The following is a 20139-nucleotide window of genomic DNA, read 5'->3' on the forward strand; positions in this document are numbered from 1 at the left end:
TTGCCTTATTTACCTATGGATTTATCGTACCATAGCGAACATCTTTGCGATGACGGATTTTGATTTTCAGAAGTAGGGAAAAATGGAATTATAAAGGGAAATTTAGTTAATCACCAGTTGTTACGTCATATTATAACAAATAACAGCTGCTACCTGAAGAGCGTCTCTGGTACATGCAAGAACATGGTAATTAATCAGTTTCGCGAAATTTTTGAAGGCAATAGATAGATGAATTACATTACATGAAATAGTTACCGATTTTTAAAAAATATATATTGTACCCTTTTACTGATTCTGATTACAACATACCAATTCATGAATAAATCATAAAAACACGAATTGTCATGGGGATATGTGAATGATCTGTGTTGCCATGAAGGGCACGCCATGATGTTCATGGATGTTCATGTTACACCTGGTCCCTAGTCAGTAAACTATCTTTATACGAATCATAAAGGTGTATAAAATTACACATAGATAGTAAAGTTTTGAAAATACATATTTTATTTATAAATCTGATAACTGCGGTCTGTAAAAAGCATAAATGCAGAAAAAAGCTAATGGCGGTAATATTTAAGAACGAATTTCATTCGAACGCGAACGGAAGCTTCCCGTTGCAACAACCAATCAACGGCTACGTCAGTTTTCATGTGGGAAGCCGCACTAGTTGGCGTCGGTTACGGTTGTAGAGTCGGCAAAATATAAATATACACAGCAGGTAATATTTTTGTTTATAATGTATGTTGCATGTTATGGTTAATATTTTTACTGAAAGTATGATATAATAAACCTTATTACAGTTGAAACTAGTAAGTAAGCAGTGAAAATTATGTGGGATTGTAAAACAAATACATGAATGAAATTTTAACTATCAGATTTGAAATTAGAAAATTAGAGGTTTATTTATTAATATTATTATTTTCGGTTAAACTTTGTTAAATTGTAGTGGAGCTTTTCTTAGTGTCAGTGTAAAGTTATCTTACATAAATAGGTCTTCGACAATTAAAATCATGCTAAACTCGATGAGCGTCTATTGGACATAATTAGTGCTAACCGCTTGTGCATTACTTATTCTGTACCTATTTTGAATTTAACTGTTGCGAAACATATGCATGTACTATCTCTTTAATAGCGTCAGTGCCGATGGGGCACGCCCCCAGAAGAATCCCCTCCCCCCGGTTTTAGAAACAAAATAATTTTAAAATCAATATATGGATTCGGATTGTGTCCTTATATAATTTCTTGCAACACAATTTTAATTTTTACTTCACCAGCCATTCCGAACCTTACAAAAGCAATAGATCAGTTTAATATTAATTATCAGTAAATTTTGTATTTCTCAGCTTCCCTCCAAAAAGAATTGTAAGAATTTTGTGAGCTAGCTCTATGACAACACCTCAAATGATCAACTTTGGATCTTACCACTGAAGTTCACAGGTTGGAGTCCCAACCTGGACTGTTTGTTACTTGTAAATGTTATGTCATCTAATCATCATGACCAGTGAACAGCCGTACACTCCCGAAAATTTCAACTTTCTTTTATTTAATCGACAGATTTCAGTGTTTAATGTAACATACAGTTTATTTCAAGAAGAAGAAACCACAAATTACTGAAATATTTAGCCCCAAAGTGTGACCAGTGTTCATCCAATTCCGAATATCCCGCAGCAGTTTCACAGTTTGGTATAATTTAACAATACAGGGAATTTCTCCAATTTGTTTGAAATTTCGGATACTTACTAATTTGGGTCTCCTAATCACGAATCTGCACTTAAAATTTGGCGCTCACGTACAGAAATTCCTGAATTATGGCTAGCCCCACAGATCATTGGTGCTAGCCCCACGAACCATTGGCATGTGGTTAGGTTAGGAAACATAGTTAAATTTTAGGGTCGTAGTAATATCAGGAATATATATATTTCGTTCTTTAAGTATTCGAAACTGAAAATCTTGCAATAAATAATGATCAATTGTGCATTGTCGGTTGCGAAAACTGACCCTCTTATTTTGCAAGTTTGACACGTGAGCGCCAAATTTTAACTTCAGATTCGTGATTAGGAGCCCTAATTTAATGAGTATGCCAAATTTCAAACAAAATGGAGAAATTCCCGGTATTGTAAAATCGCTCCAAGACAATAGACAATGTTCACAGAATCTTCATAAACAATGCACAATTTACCAATTTCTCATGTGTGTACGAAGGGTCTCCAGCACCCAATCATCACTCATCCGCGTTAAAGATGAAAAATACAAATCTTAAGAATTTTGTGTTGGTGTGAGAAAGTTGGGTTATAAAAAAAAGGTACTAATTTACTATACCTGAGACACCTGGGAATCATTTCTTTCGCACTTTTTTACATTGCTAACGTACTATTCTGCATTCCGGAACACTTATTTAGGTGTAATAATTGAATTTGTTAGGAAAGTAATGTATATTTCTTACATTTACGAGTACTTACTGTTCTTGTTTATTTCCACACACAACATGGCGATAGCTTACCGTTGATCGTTCCTTGAGCCAGAAAAACCATTGACGTTAGCCCAAAAATTCACGATAGCCCCACAAACCATCACGGGGACGAGGTATGCCTACTAGGTTAGGTTAGGCCTGTTAGGTTTGGTTCCATTAGCACTCCTTTCGTTCAATTTAGCATATACGGACAATACGAGAGCGTATTGTGCTCTCATGCAGGAAGCAAATGGCGGCAGCAGCAATAGCGCGTCGGAAATAGATTTTCGTACAAAACCACATTCGCATTAAAATGAATCAAAATTACATTCCCGAACATCAACAACGCTACAGAAAATGGTTTGCGTAAGTACTTTCTCCTGTAAATTTGAAGAAATCTGTCTCAGGTATAGTAAAGTGTTACCAAAAAGAATCTTCTTTGATGCTTGAATTTCATAGTATCAAGTGATTTCAAGTTTCATTTACGGTAACAGTTAGATATAGTGAAAACACATTTCTTCAAATTTACAAGAGAAATGATGGGAAAGTACTTATGAAATTGAGTTCCTGTAGACTTTTGGAAGCTGGAAATAGTGTTTTTTTCCATTTGTGCAACTTATTCGGCCGGTAAACAATGACATTTTCGACATTAATTTATTTCCGTTGTATGATAGCTTGTGCAACCATTACCGTCGACTACGTGAATCAAATGTTTCGTGCGTTCGAATATGTATCCCCCTGTCAGTGTAGCAACCACACGGTATTTTACCAGATGACGTGTGAGCATTTTTTTTCCAATTAAATTTTCTATGTTTGCCTAACCTAACTGAACCTAACCTTTCGTGAATGGTTTGTGGATCAATGTTAGCCTAAAAACCAACATTTTCGGTTAATATGTGTTAGTGTAGCAACCACACGGTAGTTTTACAAGATGATGTGTGAGTGGGTTTTTTCCCCAATTTAATATTTGGAACGGCTTGAGATGACCAGAACCCTCTCCAATTTTCTTCATATTTGGCATACTCAGTAATTGAGCCCTCCTAATCACGAATCTGAAGTTAAACTTTGTCAGAAACATCTAGAAATTGCAAAATAAGCTAAAATAAGGCATTTGTTTTTGGAATGTAATCTGTCGATTTTCGCGAAATTTTTTGTTTCACAACCAAATATATTCCTGATACTACCACAACACCAAATTTTAACTATGTTTGCCTAACCTAACCAAACTAACCTAACCATGCTCCAATGGTTTGTGGGGCTAGCATCAATGGTTCGCAATTATTTCCAATTTCTAGATCCTGATACTACCACGACACCAAATTTTAACTATGTTTGCCTAACCTAACCACGTGCCAATGGTTTGTGGGGCTAGCACCAATGGTTCGCAATTTCTAGACGTGTCCCGACAAATTTTAACTTCAGATTCATGATTAGGAGGCCTCAATTAGTGAGTATGTCAAATATAAAGAAAATCTGAGAGGGGTCCGGTCATCTCAAGTCATACCTAATTTTCTATGTTTGCCTAACCTTCTGTGAATTGTTTGTGGATCAATTTTCGCTTAAAAACCTTTTGTGAATAGTTTGTGCAGCATTTTTCGGTTCATAAGTTTGGAAACACTGCATATCAGCTGACAATAGACAACGTGAGTCAAGATTTGCCCGCCATATAGCAATGACCAATAAATACTTGTAATGTGTAAAATTACGCTTTTTTCAGTGAAAAAAACATAATCCCAAGTTGAAAAATGTTCCGCTATGCATATAAGATAAGTACAAATGTAAATAATTCGGAAATAAAAGAGTTAAATGTGTTTTCACTATATCTAACTGGTACCTCATTTACAATGTGAGACTAGAAAAATCATATCCAGCTCAAATCTTATGAAAGCTTATTCATTGCTCCTTACATTTTCCAGGATGTCTAGAACCTTTAGGAAAGGTGACACTGTGCTGGCAAAGTGGCCTGGCTCCTCCTTATATTACAAGGGGAAGGTGCAAGATGTTTCTAGCAATGAGTATTCAATTCTTTTTGAAGAAGGAACAGAATATTCAATTCAGAAGAGACATGTTAAGGTAAGTTTAATTTGTTACAAGTCTGTTACAGACATATTTTCTATGTTTTCTTATCTGCTTGTTGAAAATGTAGGTCACTTCGTTGAGATATTTAAACGAGAGTCCTGCAGGGAGAGCATTTCACTGGAGCGCCAAATAGTTCACTGGAATCGAGAGGTTCTTTGCTTATGGAAATAACACTCATATGGCATGCAACATTGTAGCATTTGTTGTTTGTTGTGTGTGTGTGGGGGGGGATATTACGTTGTCGTCGCATGTAAAAATACACGTTGTCACAATCATCTGATATTGTGTTTTTCTTCCCCTCCTCCTGGTGGAGTAATGTGTCTCGTATGCCACATGACATGGTTCGTTCATTCCTCGCATGTAACTGGGGTATGCAACCGTGCTCAACTTTTCGGATTTTGTGTTCCGTGCTCATGTTTTGATGTTTGAGGTCGGGATGTGTTGTCTTTAACGCATTTGTCACAGTCCTTCTTGCTGCGTTACATACCCTTTCCATGCATTGTTCTTGCTGGAAATCCCTAATTCCTGTGAGGACTCCATTGCGCATTCGTGCAGTGAACTTTTCATAGTGACTTCCGGACTGAGCACATACGATTCCTTGATGATTCCCTGGGAACCGCCTCTCTATCTGTGATAGTATTCGTCCCAGTTAGGTGTGACGTTCACTTTGTCACCTTTTGCAAGGCTCCTATCTCGGAAACGAAGCCTCAGTCGTAAAAATGGAACTCACACTTTTTGCTTGTTTTCGTGTGAGGAATCACCTCCCAAGCATTGTAAACGACCTTTAGAAACACCCTGTATAACAGGAATTTGAATCACAAATGGTACCCAGTACTAATTGCTTTTATACAGCTTAAACTAGGGTACTGCATGGAACCCCTTTCGCTCGCTCGAGCGTTTACAATGTAATATCATTTTAACATGACAATCATCGTAGACATATATATGAAAAATATCCATCCTGGCAATTTCACCCCACAATCATCTGTTTCATTTTCAAATATAACTGTATTGGTAAGATAGACAAAACTACATGTTAACATGGAGATAATGACTATGTTCACTTAAGTTTCAATTGCCCTGCATCTTTCCCCTCACAATCCACATTTGAAGGCTCACTACCAGACAAATTATGGTCTCAAGTGTTCTACTGGGCTTCGAGCGTAACCATTCGTTTTGCCATATGAGTGTTATTCCCGTAAGCAAAGAACTTCTCAATTCCATACACTATCTAGAATCGTCCATGCGAACTATTTGGCGCTCCAGTGAAGTGCTCTCCCTGCAGTCACACTTTTTGCTTGTTTTCGTGTGAGGAATCGCCTCCCAAGCGTTGTAAACGACCTTTAGAAACACCCTGTATAGTTATATGCATGAATTTTGACATGAATTCTGTATATATGTTCTTGAGAGGAATGCTGCATCTTTTGAACAAAACCAATTGCTCATGCATTTCTCAGGAGTAGTCATTTTTTATAGTTGCCTGGGACATTGACCCTGCTCATATATGCTTACAAGATTACACTCTACCAATTATACTCTCATTGTTACTATTTATACATTTTAGAGTACACTAGGTTTGTTAAGTTCGGTAATGGTTCCAAATGTGTAATGATTTTCTCAAGTGTTATAGGAGAATTAGGAATTCTTGAAGAATACTGGAGATGATTGCGAATGTAAATTTGAAGGTTCGACAACGTAACTCGTATATTAAGAAGTTTCCTCGGGATATCAACGAGGTGTTTTCCAAATTGAATCTTGAAGATGAGAGCAGCGTTGGCTCTCGAAAGCTCAGAAGTGTCTATCCAGAAATCACCTGGTTGATATCCCAAGAAAACCTCTTCATCGTTCACCGCCAGGAAAAGTAAACTAGCATTTATTGGAATAATCTTGATTCTTTGTAAGCCAAGGTCCTTAATTTGACTCCCAATTATAACATACTTTTTTGTGCTGTGTTATTCAAAATGCATTGTGAAAAAAAGTTCCACCTGAAACTCGATTTAAAGTACAAATCCATTCTTATGCTTATAAACACACTCGAGCAGTGCTCGAAAAACCTTCTTCGGAGCTAGGGGCCAGCTCTGAAAATCAGGTGCCAAGAAACCACCTACTAGCAATTGTGCATACTATAAGAAGCTGAGCCGGCCCCCATGGTGGAGTGGTTAGCATATCGTGGTATGACGCCAGGGGTCCCGGGTTCGAATTCCGGCCTGGGCATGGATGTTTGTGAGTATTCATTCATCAATTTCATCAAATCATCACTCATCCCCATCTTCACAAATTAGCCAAAAGTGGCAACACAAAAAAAAGCGAAGTAAATTAAAGCAAATCAATCTATAAGAAGCTGAGCATCACCATATTCAAAACATCACTAAATCATAAGGGGAGGTGGTTTGATTGGGAAACAAAGAGTAAGAAATTGTTACTGATTCTATGGAATGTTGACAACGTTCATAAAATAATCATTTGCTAACTTACGCTGTACTGCAATTTGAACATAGAATTTTCAAAATTTCGTACATGCAATATTACAGCAAGAGATCAGTCACCATGCTGAAATTTTTAGTCGCCCTGGCGACCGGGATTTTTCGAGCCCTGCACATGAGTACTTTTGTTGTTTTTAGAGAATTGGACTTTCGTAATTTTCATTTATAATTCTGTGACCAAAACAGTTTTGTGTGCAGTGTATGGTATTTCAGTAATGTTTTTGTAGCCTTTCTATAGTGATTGTTCATAGTGATGATGATAAATAGTGACTTGGAAAAGAGAAAACATCAAATTACTTATCCTGAATTCAAACTTGGGGATTTTTGGCTTCACATTGCATCGGTGTGCAATGTATGAGTAAATTTTAAAGCATAAAAAATTTATATTTCAAGAAACTTGTCAATATGAATGTGAATCAACATTGTTAGAAATTCAGACTTTCTTATGTTTATTTCCTCATTGACATGTGGCCCATGCACACACAATTTCTTTTTATTACATTTTGTACACAGTGGGATTTTTATTATCGAGCCAGTTGGATGACTAAATTCTCATATTTGGTACCTAGGACATCCCCGATGGTGCAGTGGTAGGGTCGTTGCCTTGTAATCAAGGGGTCCCGGGTTCGATACCCGGTGGAGGTACATAGTAGTTTGAATCCCACTTTAAACTGTAGGTCCAGTCTCGATTAGCCTTACTGTGCATAAAGTGGATTTAAAACACCAAATCAATCAATCATATTTGGTACCTAAATATTATGCATTAGTCAGCTAAACATCAAAGCCCATTTTCAATTCCTGATTGCCTGCAATGATCAATCTAGAATGCAGTATAATTGTAAGCAGTGCTATTTTTGTGGTGTTACGAAATGGTCCAGTTATCAAAGTTTAACCTTTCTTTTATGCTGCCAATTTTTCGATTTTTTTTTCTCGTACTACTGAAACAACAGTGTGTCATTTTATTATGGTGCCATTTTGAATAATTAAATCACTCACATGTATATCCTAAAGTTAAATGAACTGCATAGGTATAAATAATGCTTTGATATGTTTAATATACCCATTGTGCAAATAATTCCGTGTTCTTTTAGAACCAACTTTTCCTCATGCAAATTTTACTGCTATAATTGTTACTATTACCGTTAGTGTTTTTTTCTTCAATTTTTTTTAAAGAACCTCAACGAATGTGGTAAGGAAAGTCTGTAAGAGAAGATGTAAAGTGTCGTATGCCGATTGAACTTGAACGCCAGACCTGGTTATTAAATGTTGTTTGTTATCAGTCTGTGTATTGCTTCTCTCATGTATGTCTCAATATCATAGCCGTTCTTCGTGACGAGACTTCTTTAATTTATACCAATATGTAAGTTGTTGTACTTGTTCTGTTACTGTGTTCCGGAATTATACACTTTTGTTTGTGTTACAAATACTGTTTTATTCTTAACTCCATTTTCTGGATTACGGAAGAACTGAAAGAACCCAAAACTCAACATAAAGCTCATGCCATTAGTTTGTTTTACATTAGAAGGGAAGTCTTTCAATACATTTTGCTGATGCTTTATTCTCCATTTCTTACGTAGAGTGAAGGTAGTTTCTCGAGATCTCCTGGTAGATCCCCAGCTCGCAAGTCCCCCGGGAGGAGATCACCTTCGAGGAGGTCACCTGCCAGGAGGGGCTCTCCGTCCAGGAAGCGCTCACCTGGAAGGCCTCGGTCTCCAACAAAACCAAAGCCCGAGATTGAAACGAGGAAAGTGTCGCCAGATCGTAATCTCCAGAAGTTGGCAATGGATGAAGTCAACGAATTGAAAGAAGCAGGTGTGTTTTATAGATGAACCACAACAGGGGTGGACAAATATAGGGTGCTCGATTGCCATGGTGCCTGAATTTTGAAATTCAGTTCTAAAAGAAATATTGATATTTCAAGTTCACATATGGAAATTTCCAATACCTTTCTCTCTCTTTTTTTTCTTTCTTTTTTTTTTAATAACGAATACAGTATGTGTTTTTGAATCGTTGTGTGTGCTTTCTGTATTATGTGTATTATTAAATCATCATTATAATTTTTTCACTGTTGCCAGCTGAATTTTAAAATCAGCAGCAATATGGTAGACTCAGCCACATATTAGAATGTATTGCATTGTTATTCATGCTGCTGCTGCTGCTACTAGTTCCACACTCTTATCCTTCTCTCTTCTTCCTCCCTTCTATCTTTTATTTTCTGTCTCCTCACATCTCCTACTAGTAGCCTGTGGTCACTGTCTTAAGTTCTCACTGGGTATTACTTTAATGTTGTTCATTATCTTCTGTTTACCCATATATAATCTATTAGAGACTTTTGTTCATTATTCCAACTGTATCTTGTAATCTTATGGCTGTCATATTTCTTCTTAAACCAGCTATTACCTACTAACAGTCCGTTTATCTTACAAAAGTCCAGTAGCCTCCTTCCCTCCTCATTCCTCTGTTCCCATCCATCTGCCAGGGGTGTGGTGCTGATCACACCCCCATCTTTGGTTTGGCCCGTGATTCTAATTTATTTACAGTTATAGAGTAATAGTATATGTATGGCACATAACTTTTTTTTAACAAAGTTAAAATACCCATTCTTGAGAAAATGGTTGCCCAAATTTTGAGTACACTGCCTTCAAAATTCCCCCGACATAGACATGTAATATTTTTTGTGAAGGAGTTTTTCAAGCCCTTTCCAACATCACTTCTATATGTTCCCTGATTGCTAAAATATTGCAATTGAAAATTAACAATATTGAGAAAATATATGTCAAAATCACCTCAAAATCACAATCCTTTACACCTCTGTAATTTGGGAAATACAAAAAGAATTGATCTGTAACTTAGCATATTTTTCTACCTCAGATGGCTCTTTCAGTATGCAATTTCAAATGACTGAAAATATATACTGCTGAACAGAAAGAACGGACACCTTAATATTTGACATCTGAATTGCAATTACTTGTTATTTTATTCTAATTTAACTTATTAAAAATTCTGCTTCGAAGGCTAACTAAATGTTGCAGAAATTATTGGAAATAAGAAAACCTGAATATATTCAACAGAAAACAAATTATTATATAAATTACACAGCAGTACTAAATTCATGTGTTATCAGAAAAATGCAAGTGTCTGGTTTATTTTGTTCAGCAGTGTATATGAGGTTACAAAGTGCCTGTTCATCAGTTCATTTCACATGTATTAAAATAACATTGTCACCTTGTAATCAAGGGGTCCCGGTTTCGATACCTGGTAGAAGCAAATGGCACAGTGGTTCGGATCCTACTTTAATACTGTAGGTCCAGTCCTGATTAGCCTTTCTGTGCATAAAGTGGACTTAAAACAAAATTCAATCAATAAATCACATGTATTAAAACATGGCCCTGCAATTTTGCTAATCTTTTTATTCTTTATTAGTTTTCCAAGCTAGAAGAACTGAAATGCGAGAGAGAAGAAGCACCTCTATAGGTGCTATCAGGAGCTCTGAAAGAATTGCACAGAAGTATTCAGAACAGCATACTCAGACCATGGTAAGATTCACTTCCTTAATTTTAAGTACGTACTTTGTTGTTGAAAATTGTAACAAAAGTTGTTCAAATTGATTAATAGTGTGTAAGTATTGTTCTCCTAACATGTGCATCAATATTCAAGAAATATATCAGAATAGTAAAATATGTGTTATGTAAACACAAAATACAGTTTTTCACACAAAAGTGGTGCAAAATACGAACAAAATTTGTGTAAGTTCTAGAATAATTAGACTCTGTGAGAGAGTCATGTGGAACTTTTGCGAACCTCATGTAAGACCAAGACTGGAAAATATATCAGCTGGTATCGGTAACCTAACTCTTAACTGATACTTTCCGATACCAATACATTGGAGGGTAATGGCATTTCATTATTAATGTAACATGTGTCTTAATATAACTGATTGTATTGTAATTTTTAATGGATTTATTTAATTGACTGTTTTATTATTCGAAGTTAATTTGTATTCTTTGTATATTTTAGCATGTAGTAATTTTATAGTGCAATTTTAAAATTTTAGTATTAAACTGCTTGCTGTTTTTCAGCTGTATAATCCAAATAAATAAATTACTGATAACAATTAGATGTTGGTAGGTGTTCAAGTGCCCATTGCATGTTATTTCCTTTGGTAACTTATTTTTCATGATTGAATATTATTCTGCTGCAGGATAAAATATTCCATGATGATTTGAAATCCAAGTCCAAGGACAAGGAGGATATTAGCTATGGAGGCTATGAGAAGAAGTCACACAGGGAGTTTGGTGGCTGGCCAGGAAGCTTGCTTATTATAATAACAACTCCTTTGGTTTTACTCTCGCTCCATTTGTTCTGCATCAAGGTAAGAGGGATTTCATTTCTGTTGTCATGTGTAACTTTGTAGATGAGGTACTATATACAGCTTGCCATATACGACAGCCAAGGTACTATATACAGCTTTCCACATGTGACTGCAACAGCAAATGCACATCATTGGTATTGGAAATTCCTTCCATCAAAGACATCATCAGGAATTGTGGAACACTGGGCCTCCCCGATGGCGCAGTGGAGGCACAGAGTGGTTCGGATTCTACTTTAAACTGTAGGTCCAGTCCCGATTAGCCTTACTGTGCATATAAAGCGGACTTAAAACATCAAATCAATCAATTGTGGAACACTGCCAGTCATCCTGCAGTGTTCTGTCTGTTCGTGTGGTCATTGGCTGTCACATGTGGTGACATAGCAGATTTGCAGGTTAGACACTGGTTGACGAAGCTAAAAATGCAAATCTAAGAAAATGTTATTGCATTTTGCTATGTTTGGACCATCAGGATTGAATGTATAAATGGGAAAATGCAAAATCCATAAACGTAAAATTGGAGTTCCACTATAGTCACTGAACCGTGTGTAATTTTACTTAATGATGTTATTTTCTCTTGTTTGTACATTACAGTGTAAAATGGCTAATGCTCTATGTATGGAATCCCATGTTAAAATTATAAATAATTTAAAAAAGAGAATCAAAGAATAGCTTACACATTGTGTCAATCTTGTTTGTGATTGAGTAACACAAGTTATCTATTAACTTATTTCACTTGATAAGGGCGGTTGGTGTTGGAGTGTGGCAATAAGTGCATTTAGTGCAAGTGGTCGTTTGTGCAGATTCTTCAAATATAATGCTTCACACAAAATTGTGAACTCCAACTCTTAGTTCATTCAATTGTTAATGATAGAGATAGAGCAAAATAGACATATCAGTTTATTCTTTTTTGCTAGTAATTTTAAATGATTTGTGGTAGTCCAGCTAGTTGTGCATTTGACTCATGGGGACGAGTCAGATTTGTTTTGTTCAGACAATCTTCAGGCATAGAGCAGCTTCGGTGTACACTCAGCCTCTAGTTAATGGACATTTAGGGCCAACACTGGGGGTTAAGGAGGCTGGAGAATGGTGATGATCACATCTCCTGTGTCTTCATGCCATGATGCATTGACCACCTTTTTACCAGTAATTTTACATAGTAAGGCTATACATAGCCTGTAATTGAATGTAAAATTAAGTCCATTATATTTTAGATCTGCCTTGATTAGTTACTCAGGTATAGATAGTTAACTTGAGGTTCCTCTCCTGCCTCACAGCCAGACAATTAATGTACGTAGCATTGAGTTATTTTTATATTTAATAAATGTTATCTCTGTAGCTCTGATTGTTTCTCAGATATCAGTAGTTCATCCTGGCAGATATGTGCAGTTTATAAAGGCATTTTTTTTTTCATTTTTGCACATTAATACCCTAAACTGTTTTTATATCTCTGTAATTTTTTGAGACAACCAAAGTAAATAGTGTGATCATGCATGTAAATAAGGATAAATTATTTTTACATTCAGGTAAGAAATTAAATCTCACAATGTGTAGAAACATTCAAAATTGTAGAGTAGATTCCAGTTGCATGATTTCTCTTAAAATTTATAATGTACTGTAATGAAATTGAACCTGTACCATTTTCTGTACTTTAATACTTCTCCTCCTGTACTTTGATAAAGAAGGCAATAAAGTACCATATATTTGAAATTTTGTTTATTATATTTTTGATGGTTTTTATGTATTTTTCATGTTTTTTTTATGTAAGTTAATTCTTTGTTATATTATAGGATGTTTGTTCATTATCAAAACTGCCCAAAGTATCACGTAACTGGAAAACCTACTTTGATCTAACAGCTGCAGGAATGTACCTGGGGTTTGTCACTCTGCTCTCGGTCTTATCAGTGCTGCCTGTAGGAAGGCAGGCAGAGGGACAATTGACAAAGTTGGGACGTTCTCGTTACAGATGCAATGGTAAGCTATATGATTTATATTTGTCCTAATTTTACATTTTCCCTCATTATACTTTTAATCTTTATGTACCCAATAGATCAAATGTTATATAATATTCCCAAATTTTACATTTTTCCCATATTTTAAGTTGTTTTTTTTGCCTTGGTCCACTGGAAAAAGTAAAGTCTGCGTTCCACTACATTTTTATTTTGTGAAAATATGTTGAGTATCATTCTTATTAATTTATTTTTCTCTTTGTTTTACTCTTAATGTGTGAAAGATCATCCAGAATTTTTAATAATAATAGCAATACAATATTTAGATAATGCAAAGCTTATGCCACGTGCCAACATTATTAATAAGAATGTACCTGACACGTACTTAAGCACTTACCTGCATATTATTAACCTCAAACCTTTTGTCAGAACATTTAGCTTCTCAGGAATAATTAAACAAGAATAAAATGTGTGAACACATTTTACAGTTACGAGATATGAAACAGGAATAAATTGGTAAAGAGACTGTGTTAAAATTTAAGAAGTTGTACCATCAGGTTGGTTTCTTCTACCAGTTTGGCCAGCAGCTAGTCCTCAGTTAATATTGTTGCCATTCTGTTAGTTGGCTGAAGGTGACAGCACTTGTTGGTAGGTGTTTATGAAGAAGGTGGCATTGTTTTTCAGGATTATTTGGTTTCCTACTTTTTTATGGTAATTAAAAGATCAATATTGGTACAAAAACTAGACACATTTCTGGATCAAAAGCCGTATATAAAATGACATTTCGGTGTTAAAATTGTGAATAAAACCCTAAATTTGATTTTAAAACTGCACTTATTACACAAAATAAACATTTCCCTTCTAATAGCACATTTATGGGCCTCCCCGATGGTGCAGTGGTAGCATCGTCACTTTGTAATCGAGGGGTCCCGGGTTCGATACCCGGTGGATGCACATGCCACAGTGGTTCGGATCCCACTTTCAAACCGTAGATCCAGTCCCGATTAGCCTTACTGTGCATAAAGTGGACTTAAAACACAAACTTAATAGCACATGTATGTAGTTTTCAGAGTTTTAAGTTTTATCCCTGTGTAAAGGCGTCAGTTTTTGCTTCTCAAATATTTATAGCAGAGTTAATCAAATTTTCATGATTTGCATAGCTCACAGGATAATTCAGACAGTGTTGTCAGTAAATAAACTGAAATTTCATGTTTAAGAGTTTAGTTAACATTTTTCAGTTCATTTTGCGACAAGACATTTTAGGAACACACCTTTCAGAAACCTGAAAACTGAACATTGCAGTGTGTTTCACATTGTATGTTTTTGGCAAAAACAAAATATGCATACATGCATCTAGCGATAGGATGAAATTGATGAAAGGAGAATCTCAAATATACGTGGACCAGAAAAAAAAACAACACATTCCACAGAGAATTAGGATTATATTGGCTCAGTCCAGATGCCATAGCCTCAATAGTGTGCAAAATGAGTCCATTGGAAGAGACTGGCATTATGGTGTATTGAGGAAGGGTCACTCCTAATATAAATTTTATACATGTCATTACAGGTTTCCTGAGTTTGCTGGTGATACTTGCTGGAATAGCTGGTGCCAAGTACTATAATCTGCCAGTCCACTACGTAAAGGAGAGATACATTCAGCTCATGGTGACAGGAACCATATTTGGACTTCTACTGTCGGTTGTCCTTTATTTGCGAGGACGGCGAGCATCTATTGCTTCTTTGAATCCAAGCGGAAACACCGGGAATATTGTATACGACTCTTTCATGGGAAAGGAAGTGAATCCCAAGTTTGGACTTCTTGATGTGAAGATTGTTTTAAGCAGGATTGGTATTATTGGAATGGTAAGTTTATTAAGCACTTCTCCTTTGATGTAAGTTTGTATTTGATTTGATATTCATGGTGGTTGCGGTAAACGCGGTTTAAAATTAACCAACGCGGAATTACGAAATCTTTTAAATTTCACGTAAGTAATTGATTTGATATGTTATTCGCAATTAAAATTACCACCTGAGCGCTAGTGTCGTTTCCAATATGGCCACTCTATATAGGATAAATTTTTGTTTACATTCAGTAGTAGTACGTAATATAAGTGTGTTGTCATTGCTGCTATGGAAGAAACGTTTAAATTACGCGATATTTTTAAATATTGCGAATGCGATGTGAATTCCAGGAACTATAACGAATGTGAAACTGTGCTGAGAACTAAGAATTTAATTATCATAGGCAAAAATAACACTGAAAACTCAGACGAAACTAATGTATACACACTGGTTCTTGAAAGCAGTGCTGTTTCATCTGCACCTTGGTTGTAACTGGTGCTCTCAGAAATGATTTGAAAATAAAGCATTTCACCTGTGTTGGAAAGCTTGGGCAGGGGAAAAATGTTGCAGTTCCTCCCCCAAAGAGGCAGGCTGGTTTAATAACACAGGATAATAATAATAACAACAATTTCATTGAGGCTATCTTCAGTCTTCACTGGAAATCGACTTACTGAATGAAACAGCAACATAAGCATGTCAATTTCCTTTTTCTGACTTAATCTTTATGATTACAGACATTAATTAATTCTCAAACTATTTTCATCTTCACACTTAATCGACTTGCACCTGTTCCAAATTACATACATAATACATTGTTTTCTAAAAAAAAATGTTATATTCATAAAGAACAATTTAAAACTTACTTTCGTGGTAATAATCTTTCGGAAAATAAAGTGAACAGACTCGTGCATTCTTCGTAATTTCCTTGCTGCATTTCAGTTATGCCAATCGTGTCAATCAGTTCTGTTTTCGCTGATTTAATTACGAATTTCATTTTGTTGATTCCACAGGCTGGAAAACACATGTAAGCTTTTCACTTGTCCTGACCCACAAAACGATTTAGAGCAAAAAACTGAACAGTAGACGTTACTGTTTCGCATGTTCCCGATGCTTTGAACGGCTTCGACACAGTGAAGCACAGCAAATTGTCCTACATGGAGTGGTTCCTGAAAATCTCACCAGATGGCATATCAGATAATTTTAATCGTGAATAGTTTAAATTAATCACTGATAATGCCATATCAATCGAGGGTGTGAGTTTTTCAAATTAAGTCCTATTCTCCAGGGTGTCCACTGACAGTATGCAGTGCATGGTGTGGGAAATTTTGGCATGTGCATCTTTGTATAATCAGTATTCTATTGGCATCATCAATATAAAACATTACTTTATTGTACAATTATACCTAATTTTACCCATCCAGTACACCTGTAAATAGCTTTTTTTGTAGTGCAAAATTATTGGCATTTTTTGTGTTTTTAAGCATAATTCATGTCCTCTGATTTTGTAAATGTTTAAATACATATTAGTAATTGGAAGAAGAGAGACGTGGTAGTAGATAAATACTATTTTTTCCATATTTAAATACATAGTTTCTTGTTCATAAGCAAAACCTCTTGCAGTCACCTGGTTAAAAAATTAGATCAATGATCTTAATTCATATTCTTCAGGAAAGTTTTTAAATTCTATAATAGATTTATAGAATATCATTTACTAGTATAGTGGGATGCTCAAGTATTGCTTGGCAAATTGTCCATTAATTTTTCTCTTGCATCCTAAGTGTTTTTAAGGAATTAATTTTTGCATATGCTGGAGCAGAATTTGTCAGCAGATCGTTTGGTGTTTTGTTTGAAGTTTTTTTGCATAAAACAAGAGTAAACATGGTGATGGACACTGTGCTTGGTAATATGTATGCATCCCACTCTACCAGTACATTCTATACATGCACTTTGTCAGTATTGATTAAATTTGCATATTGATCCATCGGAAATATAGTTTCTTTTATTAAGACAAAATCCATTGGTATAATGGCTAAAGTGATGAATGAATCGTTCATGTTTTCCATGGAATATTTACAAATGTATGTGGCATTATTGCTCTATATCACTAAATATTTAATCTCTTACACATTTATACTACAAAGTGATTCAAAAGTCCCGTAACGTAAAGGAGTTAAGTTGGGTACAATTGGGAACCACATTGGTGTGTTCCAAGCAGACATCTGCCATATTGATTTCAACTCACCTGGAAAATGAGACATTTGTTACAATCATGCAGAAATAACTTTGTACTGGTAAAAGATACGCCGAAAAAACCGTCACCATTGCATTTCTCGATGAAATTCTATCCTGATTTCATCTTGACATCTTTCCCTTCCCAATTAAAATTTTGAGTTCAATTCAATATACCGGACGTCCACTTGGAGCACACCAATATGGTTCCACCTAGGCGTAACCAGTTTCTATCATCACCAATTGAGGGCCTCCCTGAGGGCGTGTTGTTGTCTTGTAATCTAGGGGTCCTGGGTTCGATAGCTGGTGGAGACACATAGTGGTTCGGATCCCACTTTAAACTGTAGGTTCAGTCGTGCTTAGCCTTACTGTGCATAAAATGTATTTAAAACACCAACTCAATCAATCAACCAATTGAACTCAGCCTACAGTAGAATCAATCACAGCACAGAACGGTTATTTTGACAAAATCCTCTTTCCCTGTTGGCTGTTTCGGGGATGAGAGTTTTAAATGTTGCTGATTGTTGCTTAAAGAGGGGGGAAGCAGTAGGTGTAATTGCTTGTTTGACTGCAAGTTCCTTCGTAGGTAGACGCGGCAACAGAGGGTCACTGCCATAAAGGCGGTCTCCGCACCAGATGTTCCTCACTGTAACTCCTTTACATTTTATATGGTGTGTTAAGGGACTTTTGAATCACCCTGTAAAATCAGAGGTTGCTAGCTAGAGCAGTCTTGAGCAACTCAAGTGTTGTGGAGGCCAGTAGGCAGGAGTGGGAGAGCTTCTTACATTGAGAGGTAAAGAATACCACAAGAAATCACCTCTTGGTTCTTCTACTATGATGCCACACTGCACTGTTACTCACAAATCAGATGATGAGAGGTTTCCCACTGCATGAACATGACTGATGAAGCCTCCTGCCTCATTCCACCCCTCTTGGGATGGTACAAGTACCGTTGCTCCCTCTTCAGTGCATGTGAGTGCTTTTTCACAAGTTCATCAAGTTTTCCAGGTCTGAGCTAGAGTTATTAACAACATATTCTTTAATTTTTCATTTCAGATTGTAATCAATGTTGCCCTTATTTTAAAACACATTGATGATAACCCAGGGAATTATTCTCCAGCTTTACTGTTATCGGCAGCCTTGCAAATTTTCTACGGGCTTGATTTTCTTTGGTTTGAAGAAAGCTTCTTGACATCCTTTGAAGTGCTGTATGAAGGTGTTGGATCCATGTTGTCAATTGGATATTGCCTTTACCCATTCGTCCCAACCATGATAACAAGATACCTCGTTTACCATAGGTGAGTATTCCATTACAAAATATAAAGTTACTTGTGAATCAATTTTTGCTTAATTTCTCCTCATGGAGCATGATTGCATTTCTTATAAATGCTCCTGCATGATTTGACTTATTTTTTTTCTGGATGTGTTAAAAGAAAGATTAACAGCCATTGTCAGTGGCAGTGGTGAAATTCAAACCAAAACTAGCTGGAAAGGTCTATTCCAAACGTGAGAGGGGAAGCAGGTAAATGCACCCACCAAACTACCCCACTACTACTATATGCATGGCTTTTTTTAGAATTCTGAACCTTCCATAATTTGTAAACATCTCTCTACTTACTTGGCCGGCAATATTGCTGTTTCCACAGCAAACTATTTTCACGGAACCCCTACTTCCCCAAAATGCCATTTCTGCCACGGATCTCCTGACACCAGACCGGAAACGTGAGCATTTTAACATGGGACAACTTGAAGGCAAAAATTTCCAGCATACCTTCACATTTCTACTTGTAACAACTATTTTGAAGATTGTGAGTCATTGCACTACAAACAATTGCAATGTTTAAGTTTACTAAGAAGTACATAACTCTACATATTATGCTTCACAAGTGAGTACAAATAATTTGTTCATAAAAATGAAAACTTAACAAGCTCTTATGTGCATCTTTGCCATATTTCTACCCTGTGCGCAGGACTATGAGTGGCTTCAAACAAAGTGCATCGTTTCCAGTCTGTAATCAGAGGAATGTGATTGCTGCTATCACCCCTATTTTGGCACTGAACAAGTCCAGTTTTATTTTTTATTCGTTTACAGGCTATCCACATGTTCTTTTATTCATCATTTTCGTATTTCACTATGGATTTTCTACAAATCCTTCATCAAACCTGTTCTATCCAGATATGCAAACTATTCGGATTATCCATTGCATCCAAAATGGATAATGGATAATTTGAAATCCGAATATCTGCTATGTGTATTTTGTGGCCATCCCTATTAGGTACCAACTCATTATCACTTGAGGCACATATTTTTGGTAAATAAAAATGTAAAATTTCGGTACAAAACAGAGGCAATTTTGGGTTCAATAGCGGTAAATAAAATTAAATTTGGCTGTTATAGCGGTGAAAAAGTGGCATATAAAATGACATTTTGGTTTTAAAAAATGTGAATATAATCCCAAATTTGATTTAAAAATTGCACAATTACACAAAATAAACATATCCCTTCTAATAGCACATTAAATCATTACCAGAATATTAAGTTTATTCCTGTATAAAGGGAATCCATTTTTGCTTCTCAAATGTTTGCAGCAAAATTTTCCGTGAATTGCATAACTCGCAGGATACTTCAGACTTCAGAAAGTGTCGCGTCTGTATTTAAACGGTAAATTTCGTGTTTAAGAGTCTTATTTCGCATTTTGCAGTTCATTTCTCATTATTTCGTGACAAAATAAGGTAGGA

The 20139-nt window shown here is 36.0% G+C and overlaps 1 protein-coding gene across 1 annotated transcript in view; it reads left to right on the forward strand.

Moving 5' to 3' along the window:
- The first annotated feature begins 516 nt into the window (after window positions 1-516).
- LOC145989706 (delta(14)-sterol reductase TM7SF2-like) overlaps window positions 517-20139 on the forward strand; it is a 28676-nt gene continuing 9053 nt past the window's right edge. Inside the window, exons 1-8 of the mRNA XM_083124946.1 lie at window positions 517-718; window positions 4366-4522; window positions 8589-8823; window positions 10435-10547; window positions 11213-11383; window positions 13171-13354; window positions 14897-15192; window positions 18457-18698. Coding sequence (XP_082981072.1) covers window positions 4367-4522; window positions 8589-8823; window positions 10435-10547; window positions 11213-11383; window positions 13171-13354; window positions 14897-15192; window positions 18457-18698 — 1397 coding nt within the window. The 5' untranslated portion in view covers window positions 517-718; window position 4366. The remainder of the gene's footprint in view (window positions 719-4365; window positions 4523-8588; window positions 8824-10434; window positions 10548-11212; window positions 11384-13170; window positions 13355-14896; window positions 15193-18456; window positions 18699-20139) is intronic.

Source organism: Lepisma saccharinum, chromosome 7, assembly GCF_977018435.1.
Source record: "Lepisma saccharinum chromosome 7, izLepSacc3.1, whole genome shotgun sequence".
Lineage (NCBI taxonomy): Eukaryota > Metazoa > Arthropoda > Insecta > Zygentoma > Lepismatidae > Lepisma > Lepisma saccharinum.